Here is a 20,010-nt window from a genome sequence, read left to right as displayed (position 1 = left end):
ATCTGCACCACCAGATTTCTGGACAGGGCCCTGAGATTAGCTGACCATAGCTGCGCGGCAAGGCCCTCCCTCTCACCAACGGGCAGACACTAATAGAGATATAAGCCACATGCACCCAAAAGAGCAAGGAAAGGCATCTTCTTCCGACGTCTCCGCCCTTAAAGCACACACGGTTTGCTCCGCGACGACCAAGCCGCAGGGAGAGGACAGGGATCTTCACGGCGCCCTCTTCTGGCGAAAGATAGACTCCACCCTCCCCAATCCCCGGCCTTCTTTGGGGTGAAGCAGGTTGCAAGCCGAATTGTGTCGCCGCAGAAATGCCAGTGACATGCCCATGACTGCCAATGAATTACAGGTTCTGCAGGCTCGTACCTACAAAAGAGAGTGGACCTCCGCGATTCGAGGCCCACAAGCCCCTCCTCAACCTCCCTAGCGGGTCAGCGCTCGCGGAGCCCTCCCCGCCCCTGTCCGCTGAGCACGCGGGTCCTCGGCCCCAGCCTCTCCTACAGACGGCCGCTCTCAAGTTCCCTTGCTCCGCAGCCTCTAGTCGGAGGGCTACGTCGGGACAGGATGGAGCTTTATTTACACCTCCGGACTCATTCCCATCCAGCCCCAGCATCCCCGAAAGTTCGCGTGTCTCATCAGCTTACACACCACAGAACAGGAGGATACGGCTCCCTTAAGGCGGGGCGCGCGCAGCGGACCGGAAGTGACGTTTGACGTGCGGCGTGTTCCCGCCCTGCCCTTCGCCGCTGTTCGGTGGCGGGAACAAGGGCTGCTTGTTGACCGCGGCTACCGTAAGGGTTCCCCCTCTTTTGGCGGCTCGGGGCTTCATGGGCCTGAGAGTCTCCGCTTGGGGAACGGGGCTAAGACTTCGCGACCACCTCTCCCTTTCCCTGCCGCGGAAACCTCAGGAACGAGCCGGTGGCGTCCTAGCTCTCAAGACGAGCGGCTAAAAGGCCCAGGCAGTGCCCGGGGACACACGCGGGGAGCCGGGGAGAACAGGTGACCAGCCGGAGAAATTGCGAGGGCTGCCTTCGCTTTCCTCTCCTCCTGTGCCTTCGATGCCCCTGTGATGTCCTTCACCTCTTGCGCACCCCTTGGTGTACGGGTGGCTCAATCCAGCATCCTTCAGAGTCCTGCTTTGGGCGGTATTACTGTTTGGCAGCCTGTGGCAGGGATTGAGTAAACCAATAACGTTAAAAACCTTAGTTGTTTACAGATGTTAACAGTTTATTTTATTTATTGATTATACCCATATGCCAAGCACAGAGCTGTGTGTTTGCACGATTCTTTTATTTGACCCAGTTGCCTTATGAAATGGGCCTTAGCTTCTTTTACAGAAGGCGAAACTGAGTCTGATAAGTGGTAATTCAGTCACCAAATCTTATGGAGCATCTATCCTGTACCAGGCACTGGAGACACAGCGGTGAAAAAATAGAATTGCCATTAATGCTGGGGATTTTCAGACAAACTATCCCTAAAAACAGCCTTTTCCTGCCTGGGAGAATGTTTACGTGAATGTTAATAGTGCTTATCTTCTGGGTGAGATTTTGAATTTTTAAAACTACTCATGCTTTTCCGAATTGTTTTGGTTTCTTCAAATGAGCATGCTATGAGAAAAACAGTTGTTTCCGTTTTAACAAGTATCTCGCCTCCCCCCGCGTTCCCCTCCCCACAGAAGCTTCTGTCTGAAGGCAGGCACGGGCTCTGCCCATAAAATAGGCTCTTCAATGGAGCTCTAGGCCCAAGAGAAGTGGAGGTTCTCATTTGTGCTCCTAGTACTCCTCCTAATTGCTGAGTCCATTACAGGGTCTGAGCTAGAGTTAGGCCCATGACGGAAGAGACGGTTGAGACCCATGTACAGTTTGGGCATTAATGCCATCATATTTATCAAAAAGCTTGTTAAAGTTATAGAACTTTGTTCTGTAAGTCCCTCACTATAAGTAGATTTTTAAAAAATATTTATTTATAGATTTTGGCTGTGCCGGGTTTTAGTTGCAGCACGCAGGATCTTCGTTGCAGCACACAGGATCTTTAGCTTGTGGCATGCATGCGGGATCGAATTCCCCGACCAGGGTTCGAACCCGGGCCCCCTGCATTGGGAGCTCGGAGTCTTACCCACTGTGCCACCAGCGAAGTCCCTATAAGTAGATTTTAAGTTCCTTCAGCACTTTGGCCTCTTTTATGTCCCTGTAGGCCTCAGTAGAATGCATTCAGAGGATGCTAGGCCATGGGGTGATGTCCTTCATTTAATATTTTTTGAACATCTTTGCATAAGGTTAAGTGTGCTTTCAGGCTGTACTTCCTCATGATGGTTTCAAAAGAGCTTTTCCGTTTCTGTCTTGCACCTGGTCAGGGTGAAGTAACCATGCAGGCATTTCTAAAAGGTACATCTATCAGCAGTAAACCACCGTTGACTAAGGATCGAGGAGTAGCTGCCACTGCCAGAAGTAGTGGAGAGAACAAGAAAGCCAAACCTGTTCCGTGGGTGGAAAAATAGTAAGAACGCTTTTGTTTTTGTTGAAATAGTTAATAAATTATCTCTCTGACCAGTTTTGATCACCTTTTTTTTTTTTAAGAGGAGGATGATTTGCCTTGTTTAAATGTTGCCTTAAAAATCACCCAATTATATAAGTCATAGAACCTTGGAACTGAAGTGTACCTTAGAATAATCTAGTTGAATTCACGTATTTTCTGAATGAACTACAGCCTTCTCTGTAACTCAGGTCTACGGTTTTTGGGGCTGGAATACAGCAGTGAAGAAAACAGAGTTTCTATAAGCTCTTAGGAGTTCGACTTAAGTCCAAATAATCTGTTCCTCTTTTCATTACTGATAGCTGAAAATTGTTGAGTTTTTGTTTATACATTTTTGGCAAAAACAGCACCTGAAGTGGCTCTTGAATCTCAGTCAGCTAAGTGATATTATAACAAGTAGTCGGAACCCCTGGTGTACCCTCAGTTATTACCAAAGGATTGCAGATTACTTATAAGCCAAGTAAGGCCCTCATAAGTTTTGTTTGGCACCAACAATGCTTTTAAAAATGGGAAATTTCACATAAAAGTCTAGAAACTTTTCATTAAATAAATTAGACAAGGGGGAAAATCTAGATTTTCAGACTCAGGAGACTAGGCAGCACTAGATTCAAGTTCTCACCTGAAAACACTTAGATGGATGTGTGTACTACTCATTTTGGAAAGGTCATATGTTCGTCACTTCACCATAGTCCCTACTAGTGTCTCTTGTCTTACACTCGAATTCTTCACTCTTGTTATCTGCCTGGAGTCTGCAGGTATTTGAATATGAAACCCTGGTTTATAATATACACTGGTTTTCCAAGATAACATTATCTGACATAAAATATCTGCCTGGTGTTGGCCTGATTAGTTAGAAAAGTATAAATCAAAGAAAAACTTCTGTTTAGTTAGCTAAGCACAGAGCCTAACTTAGGGTTGGGAGTATAACTTCGTTTAACATCATTAGTTAACAATGTAAGACAAAAATTATACTCCATATTGGTTAAGCTTGTTATTTTGTTAACCCTCAATGAAGTGAATAGGTATGCATTTTTTTGTGCAGTTAGGTGATAGGAGAAATTGATATTAACCAATTAACAACATGTAACATATATGTAACTTTGTTACCTATCTTGAGGTTGCTAAATAGGTCTCCCTTTTCAGTTTAGGGGCATGTTGTCGAAACATAATATTACTTTCTAGGCAAATGTTCATTTTACATTTTGAACCAGTTGGCATCTGTGATGTTAGAAAATCCTTTTGCATAGTTTTTGTAAGCACAACAGATACAAGCAGTGCATCTGGAAAAGTGAAAAATTATTCATTCCTCAGTATATATTTGCCTAAAGTAAATATAGATGGGGTTTCCACATCCAATTATGAAAGTTTCTCATTTCATTACTGATATGAGAGAGTTATCATTGGTATTTTAGCAAAGGGAGAGACTTCTGTGGCTACTGTAATACACTGAATAACTTCTCTCTTTTCTATTTCTCCAGTCGCCCAAAATATGTGGATGAAGTTGCTTTCCAGGAAGAAGTGGTTGCAGTGCTAAAAAAGTCTTTAGAAGGAGCTGATGTGAGTAGCAGATGCTGTCTGAAGTCATTGGGAGATTTAAGACTTAATTTATTCACCCTCTTCCTTCCTTTATAGCCTTCGGCCCCCTTTAAATACTATCCTGTATATACAGTAGGCTCTTGATTACTATTTGTACAATGGATGATTAGTTCAACAAATATTTGTTGTGCATCTCCTTTTCTGTCCTATGGGATTGTTATATGGTACTCAAGTGGAGATCATTGAGCAAGACAGGCTAGGTCCCTTTGCTCGTGAGCTTTTATTTTGGTGGGGAGAGACACAGAAGAATAAACATGTAAGCAAATAAATACGAGAATTATAGATAATGATAGGCACTATAAGGGAGAGTCAAAGATTCTTTGACCGTATGATTGCTCACCTAATTTTAGGATGTGGTTTGAACTACAATACAAAAAAAAAATTGAGCCTTTAGTTCTCCTTTTGGCATCATGTCGCCTGCTGTGATATGTGGGATAAAATGTCCTTGAGTGACTTGCATTTTAGATTAATTCAGAGACAAACCATATGAAGAATTAGCAATTTAAAACTGTATATGATAAAGTGTTTTAAGAGCTTAGTGGAGGAAGGGAAACAGTTGCAGGTGAAAGTGGGATGTGGTTTTTACTTTATTCCCAAGATTTTCTTCCCTCCTCTCAACCTGGCTGCTTTGAATTAGAGGTTCTTTGGTTTTTGCTGCCATTGGTCTCTTCCTGGAATTACACTGAAACAGTATATAGTTTGAAAGAAGTTATATTTATAAAAGTGTTGAAAATCTTTTTCTTTACCAGTATTTGTTTTGATTTGATCCAAATATCTTTAGCTTTTAATTTTATAATACTATACAATTTAAATTGCATGGTAATATTTACACAGATTGCAGGACATGATGTATTTTAATTGCTGGGATTCTCAACTCTTTAGGCAAATGTAGTGGGATTATGATCCAGTTCTTTACTTTATACCATCTAATTTATGAGGCTGAACTAAGAACTTTCTTCTTTATCCACTTGTTTAATGACTTGTTTCTTTTCAGACTTAAGCTTTTTGAAACTTAAAGTTGAAGTAATTTTTTTAACTCTAGAGAGTAAAGGAAAAAATTCATTCCTTCATTTATATTAAAGGGTTTTACAGTAGAATTATGAGATTTTTCAGAAATCAAATTTTAGAACTGCTAGTCCATGTACAGTTCTTGAATGCATATATATATATATATATATATATATATATATATATATATATATCAGACTGTTACATAATGTAGGGTTGAGTAATTTAACCATGTTTTAAAGAATTTAAATTATTGTAATAGTTGACTGGATGAATCATTACAACTACTGAGGTAGTTGGATCAAAATAACAGTTACAACCTTAAAAATGAAGAAGCCTAGGAGGTTTTGCTTTTGCTTTTGTTTTTAAATAGTGTATCTCATAGTTTGTATCTTAAGCTGTATGTTACCAGTGTAACAGTAGTAGTCTTTTAACTAATACATTTATGTGTTGGTTTATTTACTTGGTGCATACTGAGTACTGTGGGAGATGCTGAGAATATAGATGTGAATAGAACAAATAAGGTTCTTGATCTTCTCAAGCTTCTCATATAGTGAGGTGAATGGGTATTTTACAATTAAACCCAACAGTTACATAAATAACAATAAATAATTGGAAATTATATCAAGTGCAACAAAGACCAGTGAGAGGATAACAGAGGAGACCCTCTTTAGATTGGGTGGTCAGGGAAGGCTTCTGACTTGTAATGCAGTAGGAGTTGCCAAACAGAAGAATGGAGTCAGACCCCAGCTCATGGGGGACAGCATACGTGCAGGCCAGAAAGTTCTTAGCTATTGGAGGCCATTCTAAGTTGGAACCTAGAAAGTGAGAGAGGTGGTGAGCAGATCATGGACATCCTTGTAGGTTATGGTAAGCAGGGTGATTTTTTTTGTCTGTTTTGTTTTTCTAAGTGGAGTATGAATACAGTGAATAGCTTTAAGTAGCAAGCAGATTGGCATCTGATTTGGGTGAAGAATGAATGGATGGGAAGGGGGAAGGTTAGGCAAGAGTGGAAGCAAATAAACCATACTGCTTAGTTTCCTATGTGCAGTGATTTCCGTACATGAAAGAAATGTATAGTTTCACGGAGAAAGACAAATATATATCACTTATATTCGGAATCTAAAAGAAAATGATACAAATGAACTTATTTACAAAACAGAAACAGACTCACAGAATTAGCGAACAAACTTAATGGTTACCAGGGGGGAAGCGTTGGTGGGGGGATAGATTGGGAGTTTAGGGTTGACATGTACACATTGCTATGTTTAAAATAGATAACCAACAAGGACCTGCTGTATAGCATAGGGAACTCTGCTTAATACTCTGTAATAACCTAAATGGGAAAAGAATTTGAAAAAGAATAGATATATGTATAACTGAATCACTCTGCTGTACACCTGAAATTAACACAACATTTAAATCAGCTGTACTCCAATATGAAATAAAATTAAAAGAAAAAAGAATGTACAGTTTCATAACAGTGCTCATTAGAGTTTAGTACATTCGTTAATCTGTACCACAGATCAGTTGCCTATTTGGTAGGCACCAAGCCAGCTAGACTTAAGGTATAAAAGAAGATAACTAGTTATTTAATCTTATCCTGTCTTCCACTGATGAAATCTCCCTGATACATGCGGGTATCCCTACAGGCAGGGTACGTAATCATGATGTGGACCACGGCCTGGCACTTAAAAGATGCTTGGTTTTTTTAATATTTCTGTTCTTAGAACTTTAGCTCATGCAAAGCCCCAGTATGCCATTTTTCACTCCTTTTTCCTCAGTATTGGCCAAATCCAATTTGGTCTGTGTCCCTTTTGAAGCAACTGACATCTTTATAAAATATAAAATCTTGCCCAGTCCTGAGCCTAGGTGTGGGATAGGGAACTGACAGAAGCCTAGTATTCCCTTCAGAAATAAGAGGGTTTTAATTCCAGCTTTGAAAATCCCACCTAAGTATTAGATTAGGTGTAGAACAATCATAAATATTGATTCAGCTTAAGATATTATATTAGAAAGACCTCTTAGGGAAAAATGATAGTGTTTGTGAAAAAGCAGGATTTAGTACTGTTATTACTATGATACCAGTTATATTAAGAAATCCTTGTATTCAGATATATATGCCCTATTAGGGAAGTCATTGCACTGTTCCATAGACATTTTCAGTCACTTTCACCTATTTGTGCCAGAATACAATTTAAAAAAAAATAAAATTTATCTTCTACAGCTCCCTAATCTCTTGTTTTACGGGCCACCTGGAACTGGAAAAACATCCACTATTTTGGCAGCAGCTAGGGAACTCTTTGGGTAAGTTGAAACCTCTCTCTCTCTCTTTTTTAAAGACTTGACACTAAGAATCTCTGGTACTGCTTTTCATTCTCTAAAACTTTGCATTTGGTTTTTTCTGTGAGGTTGTTGGGTTTATTTTTGTTCTGAATTTTTTAATAATCCAGCTGGCCCATTTCCAGTTCCTCCCCTCTAATAAATTAGCTTGCCTGTTATCTTTTGTAACCTTTATTCTGAACCTTGTTCAAATGTTTGAATGTACTACAAGGAGCCTTGTGATTTTTTTTCATCACTTTTAACTCTTTCATTATGATTTTGGAAACCAGAAGACCCTATCTCCAGTCATGCTGATAGTTTCATGACTTTTAATGGTCGTGCTCACATCTGTCATAGAATTTGCTGTTTGATGCTACTGACGCACACCACCCCTTCTTGAGTTCCTTCTTGCTCTGGACTTGCCAGGGCCTGCCTCTGGAGTGGCTGGGCCAGCTCCTTGCCCTCAAGTATCCTGAGTATAAACAGAGTGTGTAGTAGTTGAGGCAGTATGATTCCAGGTACAGCAGAAAATCTCTGTGAGCCACCTTCTTAGTCAGTCCTAGACTGACTGTCTCTGCTTAGCCAACTGTTGTAGTAGAGGAACCCTTTACCTAAGGTTAAAAGATACGTATCAGCCATGTCTGATATCTATGCAACATGCACCAACATAACAAAGGCTATCTTTAATTAATCCAGAATTTTAATATCAGGCATATGGCCTAAGGGTACATCTGAAATCCTACACATGAAGATAATTAGATGCCTCTGAAACCACCAAATATATAAGGATAATCAGTTCTGTTGAAATGTGGAGGACAAAAGAGGAAGCTGCTCTGAACCGAGGATTTTATTTGACAGCAACTTTCATTTTCCCAAGGAAATTTTAAGAGAGCTTTTTTGATTATTTTACAACTCAATCAGATCCAGTCTGAATCATCCTTAGCGATGTAGTCATCATGAAACTGTTAAGTATAGTTTATTATTAGTTGTTCTACAGTAGGTTAGCCCAAATTATATAACTTGTAAAATATTTTTTTAAAATAATGTTTGTCTTGATAGACCTAAAAGGACTTAACTATAAATTCCACCTTTAATAGTATATGTGGTTTTAAAATAGAAAATACATGCACAGAGCTTTCTAGATGTTTATGCCCATAGAAAAATGCATAGGATATCATGCTATTTAGGAAAAATAAAGACGAAATCCCAACTCTTGTTTTTTTTCTATTAAAAAAAATATACACACATATATAAAAAAATAACTAGAAGGAAGTCTTCAAAACAGGGTTTGGCAGTGTGTGCCAGGTATTTTTATTTTCTTTTGAGTTCTCAGATTTTCCTACAGAGAGTTACTTTTAATATTTTTTTAAAAAAACTCACTTAAAAATTAACTGTTCATTTTTGATCCAGTAATTTTCCTTATAGCAAACTACTTTATGGAAATAATTCAAAATATGCTACATTGCAGCATTATTTAAAATTGTAACATCTCTAAAACTATCTAAATGTCTAACAACAGAAGGATGCTAAGTAAATGATGTTACAATCTTAGGTTAGAAAGTCATATAGCTATTAAAATGGTTTTTTACAGTGTTTATCATGACATGGCAAGATGCTTATGATACAGTCCAAAGTGGAAAATTGATTTAAAATTTAGTGCATTATGTGGTATCATCTACCTTTTTTTTTAAATGCATGGAAAAAAGCCAGAATGTTAACTGTATGCCTTTGCAAAAGAGAAAATACAGAATGAATTGTATACCTTCTATTCATATTGTTTACTAGGTGTATTTTAAACTACTGAAAAATGTACAAATGTTAAAATATGGTTTAAACCTGGGTTACTTTATGCTCTATGATGTTTCATAATTTTTTTCCATTTTGACATAGGCCTGAACTTTTTCGATTAAGAGTTCTTGAGTTAAATGCATCTGATGAACGTGGAATACAAGTAGTTAGAGAGAAAGTGAAGAATTTTGCCCAGTTAACTGTGACAGGAAGCCGTTCAGAGTAAGTAAGCTCACCTTCCCTTCTCTATACCATGTCATTGTATTTGTTTAAAAAACATGTTTCTGCCAGATTTTCAACTTCTTTTTCATGTTAGATTGTATTTTTATCTAAATTATTTAAACCTAGAAATGACCTTTCCATTATAGTAACTAATTTTAAGTTGTTTAGCTGTCAAGGGTTTTTAATCGATATTTGTCTAAGGAGTATTTATTAATCAAATGTGATGGTTTGGTCGTACACTCATAATAAAAATCCTGATTTTTGCTATTATATTATTTTTTAGAAGTCCTATCATATATCTTAAGCTTCAGTATATTTCATAGTTGGTGACAATGTAAAACCTTATCCAAACTGGGACACTTTTAGAGTGAAAAAGGAGTTGTTACTAATAATAATTCAATAGGGATGTTTACGCAACTGTGTATACTCCTTAGGTGGCAAAGTTCCAAGGTTAAATTTTTGGTACCTGGCATATATTTAAATTTATATCAGAGCACACTTAGGGATTTGTAGAAAGTGAATAATTCAGTTTTTGATATCCACCTTGGATTGACAATGTATATAAATCACATACATGATAAGGGACTTAGATCAAGAATAAAGAACCCTTACAACTCAATAATAATAAGACAACCCAATTTAAAAATGGGCAAAGGATCTGAATAGACATTACTCTAAGGAAAATACACAAGTGGTCAATAAGCATATCAAAACATGCTCATCAACATCATGAGCCATTAGAGAAATGCAAATCAAACCCATGATGAAAATACCGCTTTATACCCACTAGGATGCAAAAAGACAGAAAATAAGTATTAGCACGGATGTGGAGAAATTGGAACCCTTATACGTCGCTGGTTGGAATGTAAAATGGTGCAGCCATCTTGAAAACAGTTTGGCAGTTCCCCTGTGAGTTACCATATGACCCAGCAATTCCAGTCCTAGAATATATACTGACAAGAAATGAAAACATATATACATGTACACAAATGTTCATAGCAGCATTATTCATAGTAGTCAAAACATGGAAACAACCCAACATCCATCAACTAAAGAATGGATGAAACGCAGTATATCCATCCGCTTGCCATAGTATTTGACAATAAAAAGAAATGAAGTAATGATATACTACAACATGGATGAACCTTAAAAACATTACATTAAGCGAAAGAAGCCAATCACAAAAGACAATGTATTACGTTGACAACATGTGGTTCCATTTATATGAAGTGTCCAGAATAGACAAATCTGTGGAAACAGAAAGTAGAGATTCCTGATTGCCTACGGCTGGGACAGTTGGGAGAGAAAAAAGAAATGACTCCTAAGGGTCACAGGGCTTCCTTTTGGGGTGATGAGAATGTTCTAAAAATTAGATTGTGATAATGATGTGTGAATTATAACTCCTTTGTGTTTCTCTGAATCAGCGGGAAGCCATGCCCTCCTTTTAAAATTGTGATCCTGGATGAAGCAGATTCTATGACCTCAGCTGCTCAGGCAGCTTTAAGACGTACCATGGAGAAAGAGTCTAAAACCACCCGATTCTGTCTCATCTGTAACTACGTCAGTCGGTATGTGTAACGCCCTAAAGGTGGATGCTAGGCAGCCTTATTTTGATAGCCCCAAATAGGGAGAGAAAAAATTTAAATGTTTCAAGCCTACATTAGTTTCTCCATCAAATCTTGATTTGTCCTTGACAAAAATGAGTTCTTCGGGGGAGTTTCTTCTTTAGCCACTGACTTGTTTTTTCCAATATTTTACAGAATAATTGAACCTCTGACCTCTAGATGTTCTAAATTCCGCTTCAAACCTCTGTCAGATAAAATTCAACAGCAGCGATTACTAGACATCGCTGATAAAGAACATATCAAAATCAGCAATGAGGTAATCACTATTATTACAATTATTGTAAATTACTAATTCCTTTGATGAATGCCTATGAAGAGGCCCTTCCTGAAAGTCAAATTTGTGTTGCTTCAATTTCTGGTGCCGATTCTTCAGGCAAAGTTAAGCTAAATAAACAGAATGTCTAGGAATTACTGGTTCAGCCTTTCTGTTGCTATAATAAGTTTATTATCTGTCAATACTTCAGAGACCCAAAGCTGAGGCAGATTTCATGTTAGGATGCAAATTCTGCAACAGCCAATCTCTGCATGACAGCGTACTCCACTTGTCATTACCCATACTCCACTGCAAGGACTAATTTGGTATGATGAAATTCTAGCACAGTGATAGAATGTATAGGCCCTTATTCATTATAACAGAACTTAACTAATTTGAATTCTCCTTGCTGTATGTAATCAAGGCTGTCTCCATGAATTCTGCCACTATAGAACTGACATTCCCTCAAAAATGGTAATGGATTTTGTTTTTCCCCATAACTCTAGGCTAACACAGTGCTTTTCATTTTTATTAAAGTCATCCTTAATTGGCCATTAACAGGTTAAAGAACTTTTCTCTCTTCAGGGACTAGCTCATCTTGTTAAAGTGTCAGAAGGAGACTTAAGGAAAGCCATTACATTTCTTCAAAGTGCTACTCGATTAACAGGTGGAAAGGAGGTCACAGGAAAGGTGATCACAGACATTGCTGGGGTAAGAGCACTGGATATTCTTAAATTTTTAGTTGGCTCTTTTGTGGCTTCTAGAAAATTTTTAATTCAGATATATATATGGAATGCTTATTATGTGCTTAGTCCCATTCAGGCTGCTGTTAACAAATGCCATAGGCTGCGTGACTTATAAACAAAAATATCATAGTTCTAGAGGCTGGGAATCCAAGATCAAGGTGCCCCCAGATTCAGTGCCTGAGGACACACTTCCTAGTTGAGTAGACTCCTAGTTCACGGATGGCCTTTACCTCCCTGCACCGTCCTGTGGCAAAAAGCTTTCTGAGCCTTTTATAAGGGCACTAATCCCATTCATGAGGGCTCCACTCTCCTATCACCTGCCAAAGGTGCCACCTCCAAATACATTAGGGATTTTTAACATGAATTTTGAGGGAATATAAACATTTATACCATTCTGGGAGTATCAGAATGCTTCAGGCAGGCAGGGATGTGGCAGTTAAAAGAGATAACAGACATCCCTTTTCTTATAAAGGAAAAAGGATCATATCCAACTTACAAATCATTAAATGAATTCTCTTGTGCCACACCCTTGTCTTCAGATTTTATTTTGTATTGTAATGAAACATCAACCAACCAATCTCTGCATTTTGTTAGTGGCATCTTAGAAATAGGATGTTTCCAGAGTTTGTTTCAGGTCCAGTAGCTTTCTGCATCACGTATCTGGAGACCAGATGAGCATACGGCTTGAAGCTGACCCTTTTTCAGTTCTTTGCCCTCCCAACTCTGTATGTGTGGATTCAGCATCAGGTAACAGTTCCACACTTGAAGTGGCACATGTCCTGTAGCACAGACCACCAGGGAGTTTGCACAGGCTTGGCAGAGAAACGAGTCAACCGTCTTCACCCAGAAACTTTATTTTTATTCTTTATTAATTCTTTAATTCTTTATTTTAGGTAATACCAGCTGAAACAATTGATGGAGTATTTGCTGCATGTCAGAGTGGCTCTTTTGACAAACTAGAAGCTGTGGTAAAGGTAAAGACACTTTACTAACCTGGGGTGGGGGGGAGGAATGGAAATCATACCAAAATCTTTTTTTTTTTTCTGCTACAGGACTTAATAGATGAGGGTCATGCAGCAACTCAGCTTGTAAATCAACTTCATGATGGGGTTGTAGAAAATGATAACCTTTCTGATAAACAGAAGTCTGTTATTACAGAAAAACTTGCTGTAAGTAGGCATCTTCTGCATTTCAGCACAGCATACACACCTAAAAGGGAAATTACTAATCTTTCATTTTCTCGTAGGAAGTTGATAAATGCTTAGCAGATGGTGCTGATGAACATCTACAGCTGATTGGCCTCTGTGCAACTGTCATGCAGCAGTTAACTCAGAACTGTTAAAATATATTCAGTATGTATTTTTGTGAACAATTTAAAATAAAATGACTAAAGCACCTTTAAAGTGAATATACAATTTATTTAACATTCAAACTTCATTAAGACATGTGCAATATGGCAATTTTACTGGGGTAAACGTTTAACCCTATCTAGGATGATTGTTTGCTGGGGCTTAGCAACAGGGTCCAGTTCACACTTAGCACTAATTAAATACTTTATTGAATAAATATAATACCAAACAAAATGCATTCAAATGCTTTCTAAAAAAATCAATTTTAAAGGCCTTTCTATTCAGGCTAATGACAAACACAATAAAGGCAGATATGCTAGTTTAACATAATTGGCTGATTTTATACAGCACTTATATCTTTTAGTCCACAAGTATATTATTAAATGATAGAGAACATCTAATACAACCATTTCTACAGAACTAGGAAATAAATTTCTAAGAAAGAAAGATTTTACAGACCCCATCTTTTATACCCACCCCAACAGTCTAACTCTAAAGAGGATAAAGCCAACGACTTTCCTCACAAGAGCTCACGACTAATGTCGCTCTGCTATCAAAATCTGTATTTCTGATCCGTTATGAGCATTGAGACAAGATTCAAATATTCCCAAAGAAAGAAGCACAATGCACGTTGTGATCGCCTATTCAGCAACAGCGAGCACTGCATTCAAAACCATCTCATCCCAGGAATTAAATAAGGTCAGCCACATTCATTGGCATTTCCTCCACTGTAGTATTGTAGAAAGTCTCAATGTCACGAAGAATCCTCTTGTCTTCTTCAGTAACAAAGTTTATAGCCACACCTTTCCTCCCAAATCGACCCCCTCTGCCAATTCTGTGTAAGAAAAAGAAATCAGCAATTAGAATATACTACTTCACATGCTGCATGAACTACTGAACATGATGATCCACTTGTTAACCATCAGCTGCTGTTTACTTATCAAGGTTATAGTTCGTGCTTCTAATTGGAGCACTAGCTGCTAATCAATATCTAGAGAAAAAAATCTTCCTTTGCAGTTAGTGCCAAAAGGATTCAAGGCTTGTCTGGCTGCAAAATGAGATTTTATCAAGTATCTTGAGCATTATTTATTTTCTTTTTTTTAAAGCAGATGACAGTATTGTGTTTTTTGTTTTGTTTTGTTTTTTTAAAGCAGATGACAGTATTGTGTTTGGGGTAGTGAATTTAAAGCCCATACCAAAGTGGGCCAGCCAAGAGCAGATGTCAGCCTGGGACAGATGTAAAACGCCAGGGATAAAACAAAAAGAACAGTTATGTAATCCATTTCGACGCACTTCTGGAACTGTAAACTGCAAATACAAATGCTGCAAGGTTAACTATTGTCTAAAACTTACAACTTTTTCCAGTGGGAAAACAAATATTTGGTATGGTGACCCAAACTCATCACTGCTTTTTTGCTCAGTTTCACACGTTATATAACTCAAATTACTCAAACGTGTTTACCTCCAAAAACAGCTTTCTAACCTTCCTGATAGAAACCAGACAATACAAACCACCTAATAGGCTAGTATACAAAATGCCTTGGCTGGAGCATCTTAAAATATCAAATAATCATGACAAAAGAAAAACAAATATAAATACCGACTCGCTCTTTATTCAAACAGTGTGCTGTTTCGCTTATGATTCCACGTCCTAAATAACGTCAACGCCGTTTCTGAGCGCCATCTCGTCATCAACTGCTGCTATCGACCCCTGTATTTTTTAAAAAGTCTTTTTTTACATCATATAACAAAGTACAATTCAATTTATTTAGGGATAAAGCCACTATAACTAAACCAGGGACTGCTCAAATTGCTACCAGATGACACCAAGAAAATCCCAACTATAGAGGAATCACCAAGAAAGCGCATGGACACGGACACGAGCATCACTAAAAAATACAGCTCAAAAATAAGCTAAGACCAACCGATCTAAAACAACCATATCTGTATGTATAGAGTCCACAATTTGGGCAACATTCACAACTGTTTTCCCACTGTGTATGACCAATCTTCCCAAGTACAATTTTAATTACACCCTACCAAGTTACTATGTCATATTACTCAATTCCCTGATTTGAGGTTACCTTTCAGACAAATCAGTCAGTAGAAAAGCAAAATATGAATTTTACCAGTCCAGTAAAGTCAAGATGCCATCTACTTACCTGTGAATATAGTTTTCACGATTGGTAGGTAGATCATAGTTTATAACCAATGACACTTGTTGCACATCAATCCCACGAGCCTGAAATACAATGACGACGATGTTCAAATTCTTCTAACTGAAAAACTAGACACCTATGTAATGTAGGCCACAAAATAGTAATGAACTATACTAAGTGGTATAGCTCACTGTGGAGTGTGGTCTTTTCTTTATTCTCCCAAATAGCCCAAAATTGGTAAAGGTTATTAAAAAACCTTCCCCCCAAACAAACTTTTGGTGAATTAAGAAGAGCAGTGAGAGACTTACCAACAAGTCAGTAGTGATCAGAACACGGCTTGACCCTGATCGGAATTCCCTCATGATAACATCTCTTTCCTTCTGGTCCATGTCACCATGCTGCGAAGGAACAAACCTATTAATTCAAGAATCACCAATCAAATCAACATTTAATTTTATCAGCATGTATGAGACCAAGCGTCCCTGGCTGCTACAGGAGTACAGCAGACAGGTATAGTTAAGAAACAACTTTATTTTGAGCAGGGGGAACGACAACACAGCACTTAGCAGCTATATTGTAGTCTAAATCCTGCTTTAATTAAGGTACAGACTTCAGTTACCATTACTAGGTTAGAATACCTCTTACCAGAGCAGAAACTGTGAAATCCCTGGCATGCATTTTCTCAGTGAGCCAGTCCACCTTACGCCTTGTATTGAGAAAAATAACAGCCTGTGTAATCGTCAGTGTCTCATACAAGTCACAAAGTGTATCCAACTTCCATTCCTACAGTATTTCAAAGAGAAAGGTAACAGTAATTAACATGTTTCCAACTTACATTCATTAGAAACTCATTATAAGATTGGCCTAAAGACATATTGCACCAAGTCTTAAGACAAAGGACATTGGACATTAAGAAAGAGGTCCACCCCAGTCCTTTACAACCTAGTGCAGTTACTCTTCTTCTTGTGTGTACTCTGCTAGCATTATTACAAAAACCAAGATGTGATCCTAGTTTCTGTAATTTTAGCACAGTGCTTATACAAGAAGGTAAAAAAACCTGGCTACATTTTTATGTTTGACAATTAGACAAATTACCTCTCTTTCAACATTAATATAAAACTGTTTAATTCCTTCAAGGGTCAATTCTTCCTTTTTCACCAGAATTCGAATGGGATCTCTCATGAATTTTTTGGTCACTTCCAACACATCCGTTGGCATTGTGGCAGAAAGCAACACCACCTTAAAAAAAAAATTGATTATGGTGTCACACATCACACAAGTAGTTAGCACAACCTGCACAATACTCGAGGACAAAAAATCTTTGAGACCAAGCGTCTCTGTCTGAGCATGGAATTGTGACAGAGAGTTATGCATCAGTTGCTTTTGATTTAAGCAGGGGGAACGACAATAGAACACTTCAGTTGTGTTGTAATATTACCTGCATTAAACCTAACCTCCAGCTATTTTAAGAGTGGGAGTGAAATAAAGCTCACCTGAATACTTGTATTTAATTTTTGGAAAATCTCATAGATTTGATCCTTAAACCCTCGGCTCAGCATTTCATCTGCTTCATCCAAAACAAACATTTTGATCCATTTTGGAGCTGTTTAAAAATAAAGTCATACTATCATCTCTAGGTTCGCAGGCATGCTCTTTATTTATAATAGTAAAACCAAACTATACTCAACAGCAATACTTACACAGGTATCTTCTGTTTAACATATCAAACACTCTCCCTGGTGTACCAACAACAATATGTGGTGCTTCAGCCTGAAGTTTTTGCATTTCATTTCGAACATTGGTTCCACCAATGCAGGCATGACAAGTTGCCCCCATATAGTCTCCAAGTGCCAGAATTACCTTTTGGATCTGAAAGCCAAAAGCCTTAATTATTATCCAGCAGAATTACTGGTTCTGTGACTTAACTTCCAAAGCATAATGGCAAATATCTGGTCTACAAACAGCTTCAATGCATGCAGAGCACTTAACTACTTCCGAGCTTAAAATGCAGACCAATCTAAATGCCTCAAGATAAACTTCCCTGAAAACATCTTGTGCCTTGTCAAACTTGAGATCCTATTGCCCCAGGTACCAACTACGTAACTAAAAACATTTCCTACTGTTATTCTTCATTGTGTAGAAAAGTGTAAACAGCGGTAAAACAGTAATTTTTCCCGCAGTGCTGCGACGTATATAATCTTAGCTTTAATAAACCCTACAGATGTATTAGCAAGGTTTTCCTTCAAACCAATATGGCAGTGAGCTCTGAAAACACAGCATGCAACAGATACAGCACAAACTACTAAGACAGTCAAATAACATGTCACTGCAGTTTTCATGTTGCACAACTGCATTCAAACTTGAAAATGAGAACAGGTCTAGTCCACCCTGAACAAAAATTTCAGTTTCTCAATCTGTTACACAACCCTGCAAACCATACCTGCACACCCAGTTCCCGTTTGACTGTTTAGCTTTCAACAGAAACTCCCTGCATGCACGGACAGTTAAAAGGAGGGCTCTGTAGGACAAATTTATACTAAGCTTTAAATTCTTCACAATTGTGAAACCTGAAACCTGTACAACACGCAAGCAGTTTTTGTGAACTACACTATCAATACCTGTTGAGCCAGTTCTCTGGTGGGGGCCAATACTAGTGCTTGGGTCTCCTTGAACTCAATCTCCAACTGTTGCAGGATGGAAATAGCAAATGTGGCTGTCTTGCCAGTACCTGACTGAGCTTGAGCAATCACATCATACCCTAAAAAAAGTAGGATACACATTTACCGATCCCCCATCAAACCGCCACTTCTAGTTTACACCACGTATTCCATTTGGAACATGAATTACGCCCAAATAATCAAGTGATCAGCAATGAGTATTCTCTTCATTTCAGGTCAGTCCCGAAAGATGATTGCCATCATTTCACTTTAAGGAATACAAATAGGTGCTAGTCCCCCAGAAGGTAATTTTCCCATATTAAAGAGAAAAAGGGGCAGGTCTATGCAGAACAGGGAATTCACTTTTAAGAAGCGCCAACGAGTTCTTTTACCTTTAATACACGGGATAATAGCTCTCTGCTGAATAGCTGATGGCTTCTCAAAACCATAAGCATAGATGCCTCGAAGAAGAGACTCCTTTAAATTCATATCATCAAAGTTATCAACAATTTCATTCCAGTTGCTCTGAAAGTTAAAAAAAAAAAAAAAAAAAGGAATAAACGGATGAACAACCTCACCTTTCCAAAGTTCCAAATTCCACTCCCATTTCTTACCTCGATGACACCATCGGGCTCCATTCCCTCTGGGCCGCCATGTTCTCTGCTGACAAAAATACTGCTGTTAGGAGAACGTCCCTTCCCCAAACCCCTGCAACTGCACATTGAGGGGGAGAGAAGCCCTTTCTCATCCGGTCGCTCTCCCCCGCACGTGTACAATTCCCAAACGAGCAAAGGCAGCTGGTGCCGCAGGCACACGATGTACTGCGCCGCCGCTCAAAGGTTAGGAACCGGGGACGCCCGGAAAGACCTCACGGACGCCGGCCCTTCCCCCCAGGCCTGAGCGCCAGGCGCTCCCCTCTCGGCAGTGCACCGTCTCGCGAGAACTCCACGCGCCGAGCTCCGCCCCTAACAATGCGCAAGCCGTAGTGATTGACGCCGGCCTAGGCCCGGCGAGGCCTTGCCAACGGTTCGCCGGGACCCCGTTGCCGGCCCGGCCCCATCCGGCCTCCGGCCGCCGCTGCCGTCCTGCCCCCACCCAACCTACTGCCTAGCGCTCCCAAACCGCGCCGCTGGCCGCGAATAAAGCTTTAGACAACCCAGTTACACCGTACCGACTGCGGACTGCGCCACGGCTGCCACTAAATGCCGGGCTCCGTACGGGCAGGGGAAGCGGCCGCGATTTCAAGGCGTCTTCGGGAAAACACACTCTTTCACCAGCCCGTTTTCTTACCCGTCTCCCCACAATCCGGGCCCTACCTATCATGGAAGATTCTCGAAAAACACAAGAGTACTGTACCCCAAAGCCACGCCTATGAACCCGGGGTTCCCTGCCTCCTCTCCATCTATTACAACCTCCTCCGGCGCCTTAGAACCTGTGCCACAGAGCACCACCACCACCGAGGAAGCGGCATACCTGTTATAATCCGCGGAGCTACCAGACATGATCCGAAAAACCACTCAGTGCCCGACTGGAAAGACAGAGGAGCCGCACCACCCGTTTTTTATAGGCTCGCGGCCGGGACCCGTTTTCTGCGGAGGAATTTTCCCGTCGTTCTTCGACCAGCCACAAAATTGTGATCGTGGGGTGCTTATCTCAGAAAATATCCTAAGCAAATCGGTGGGAAAACCCAAATTTAGTTATCTGTCGATCTTACAGCGTTGTTGAACATCCCAAGACCCTGGAGGGG

At 39.4% G+C, this 20,010-nt stretch overlaps 2 protein-coding genes and 4 non-coding genes across 12 annotated transcripts; 1 reads left to right on the top strand and 5 right to left on the bottom strand.

Annotated features, from left to right (window-relative positions):
- The first annotated feature begins 723 nt into the window (after window positions 1–723).
- On the top strand, window positions 724–13,501 carry RFC4 (replication factor C subunit 4). Of its 4 annotated transcripts, none has more exons than XM_057545468.1 (12): window positions 724–1,005; window positions 1,413–1,545; window positions 2,360–2,502; window positions 4,017–4,095; window positions 7,370–7,449; window positions 9,355–9,474; window positions 10,899–11,042; window positions 11,235–11,355; window positions 11,938–12,063; window positions 12,992–13,072; window positions 13,151–13,267; window positions 13,345–13,501. In XM_057545468.1, exons 2-12 carry the CDS (start codon window positions 1,522–1,524, stop codon window positions 13,438–13,440), a joined length of 1,131 nt encoding a protein of 376 aa, XP_057401451.1. In that variant the 5' UTR covers window positions 724–1,005; window positions 1,413–1,521; the 3' UTR covers window positions 13,441–13,501. The 4 variants fall into 4 exon arrangements, with proteins under 4 accessions (XP_057401451.1, XP_007195309.2, XP_057401450.1 ...); XM_007195247.2 differs by having other exon boundaries at window positions 1,344–1,545; XM_057545467.1 differs by having other exon boundaries at window positions 1,332–1,545.
- EIF4A2 (eukaryotic translation initiation factor 4A2) lies at window positions 13,496–19,865 on the bottom strand. 4 transcript variants are annotated; one of them, XR_009008160.1, is made up of 12 exons: window positions 19,737–19,829; window positions 18,878–18,926; window positions 18,656–18,788; window positions 18,225–18,364; window positions 17,307–17,475; window positions 17,100–17,209; window positions 16,702–16,845; window positions 16,252–16,389; window positions 15,915–16,004; window positions 15,610–15,689; window positions 15,052–15,158; window positions 14,140–14,282 (listed from the first exon to the last, which is right to left on the bottom strand). XR_009008160.1 is itself a non-coding variant. In XM_007195246.3 (11 exons), exons 1-11 carry the CDS (start codon window positions 19,763–19,765, stop codon window positions 14,138–14,140), a joined length of 1,224 nt encoding a protein of 407 aa, XP_007195308.1. In that variant the 5' UTR covers window positions 19,766–19,865; the 3' UTR covers window positions 13,496–14,137. The 4 variants fall into 4 exon arrangements, 2 of the variants coding, with proteins under 2 accessions (XP_007195308.1, XP_007195307.1); XR_003621771.2 differs by having other exon boundaries at window positions 14,142–14,282; window positions 15,048–15,158; XM_007195246.3 differs by lacking the exon at window positions 15,052–15,158 and having other exon boundaries at window positions 13,496–14,282; window positions 18,878–18,923; window positions 19,737–19,865.
- Window positions 15,749–15,888, bottom strand: LOC114235659 (small nucleolar RNA SNORA4). Its single transcript, XR_003621783.1, has one exon. It is a non-coding gene; the product is annotated as a small nucleolar RNA SNORA4 (small nucleolar RNA).
- Window positions 16,069–16,200, bottom strand: LOC114235670 (small nucleolar RNA SNORA63). Its single transcript, XR_003621794.1, has one exon. It is a non-coding gene; the product is annotated as a small nucleolar RNA SNORA63 (small nucleolar RNA).
- Window positions 16,477–16,655, bottom strand: LOC114235663 (small nucleolar RNA SNORA81). Its single transcript, XR_003621787.1, has one exon. It is a non-coding gene; the product is annotated as a small nucleolar RNA SNORA81 (small nucleolar RNA).
- On the bottom strand, window positions 18,466–18,534 carry LOC114235666 (small nucleolar RNA SNORD2). Its single transcript, XR_003621790.1, has one exon. It is a non-coding gene; the product is annotated as a small nucleolar RNA SNORD2 (small nucleolar RNA).
- Window positions 19,866–20,010: the final 145 nt, after the last annotated feature.

This window comes from Balaenoptera acutorostrata, chromosome 4 (genome assembly GCF_949987535.1).
Source record: "Balaenoptera acutorostrata chromosome 4, mBalAcu1.1, whole genome shotgun sequence".
Lineage (NCBI taxonomy): Eukaryota > Metazoa > Chordata > Mammalia > Artiodactyla > Balaenopteridae > Balaenoptera > Balaenoptera acutorostrata.
The sequence above is the reverse complement of the archived record's forward strand: the minus strand, read 5'-3'. Positions and strand labels throughout refer to the sequence as shown.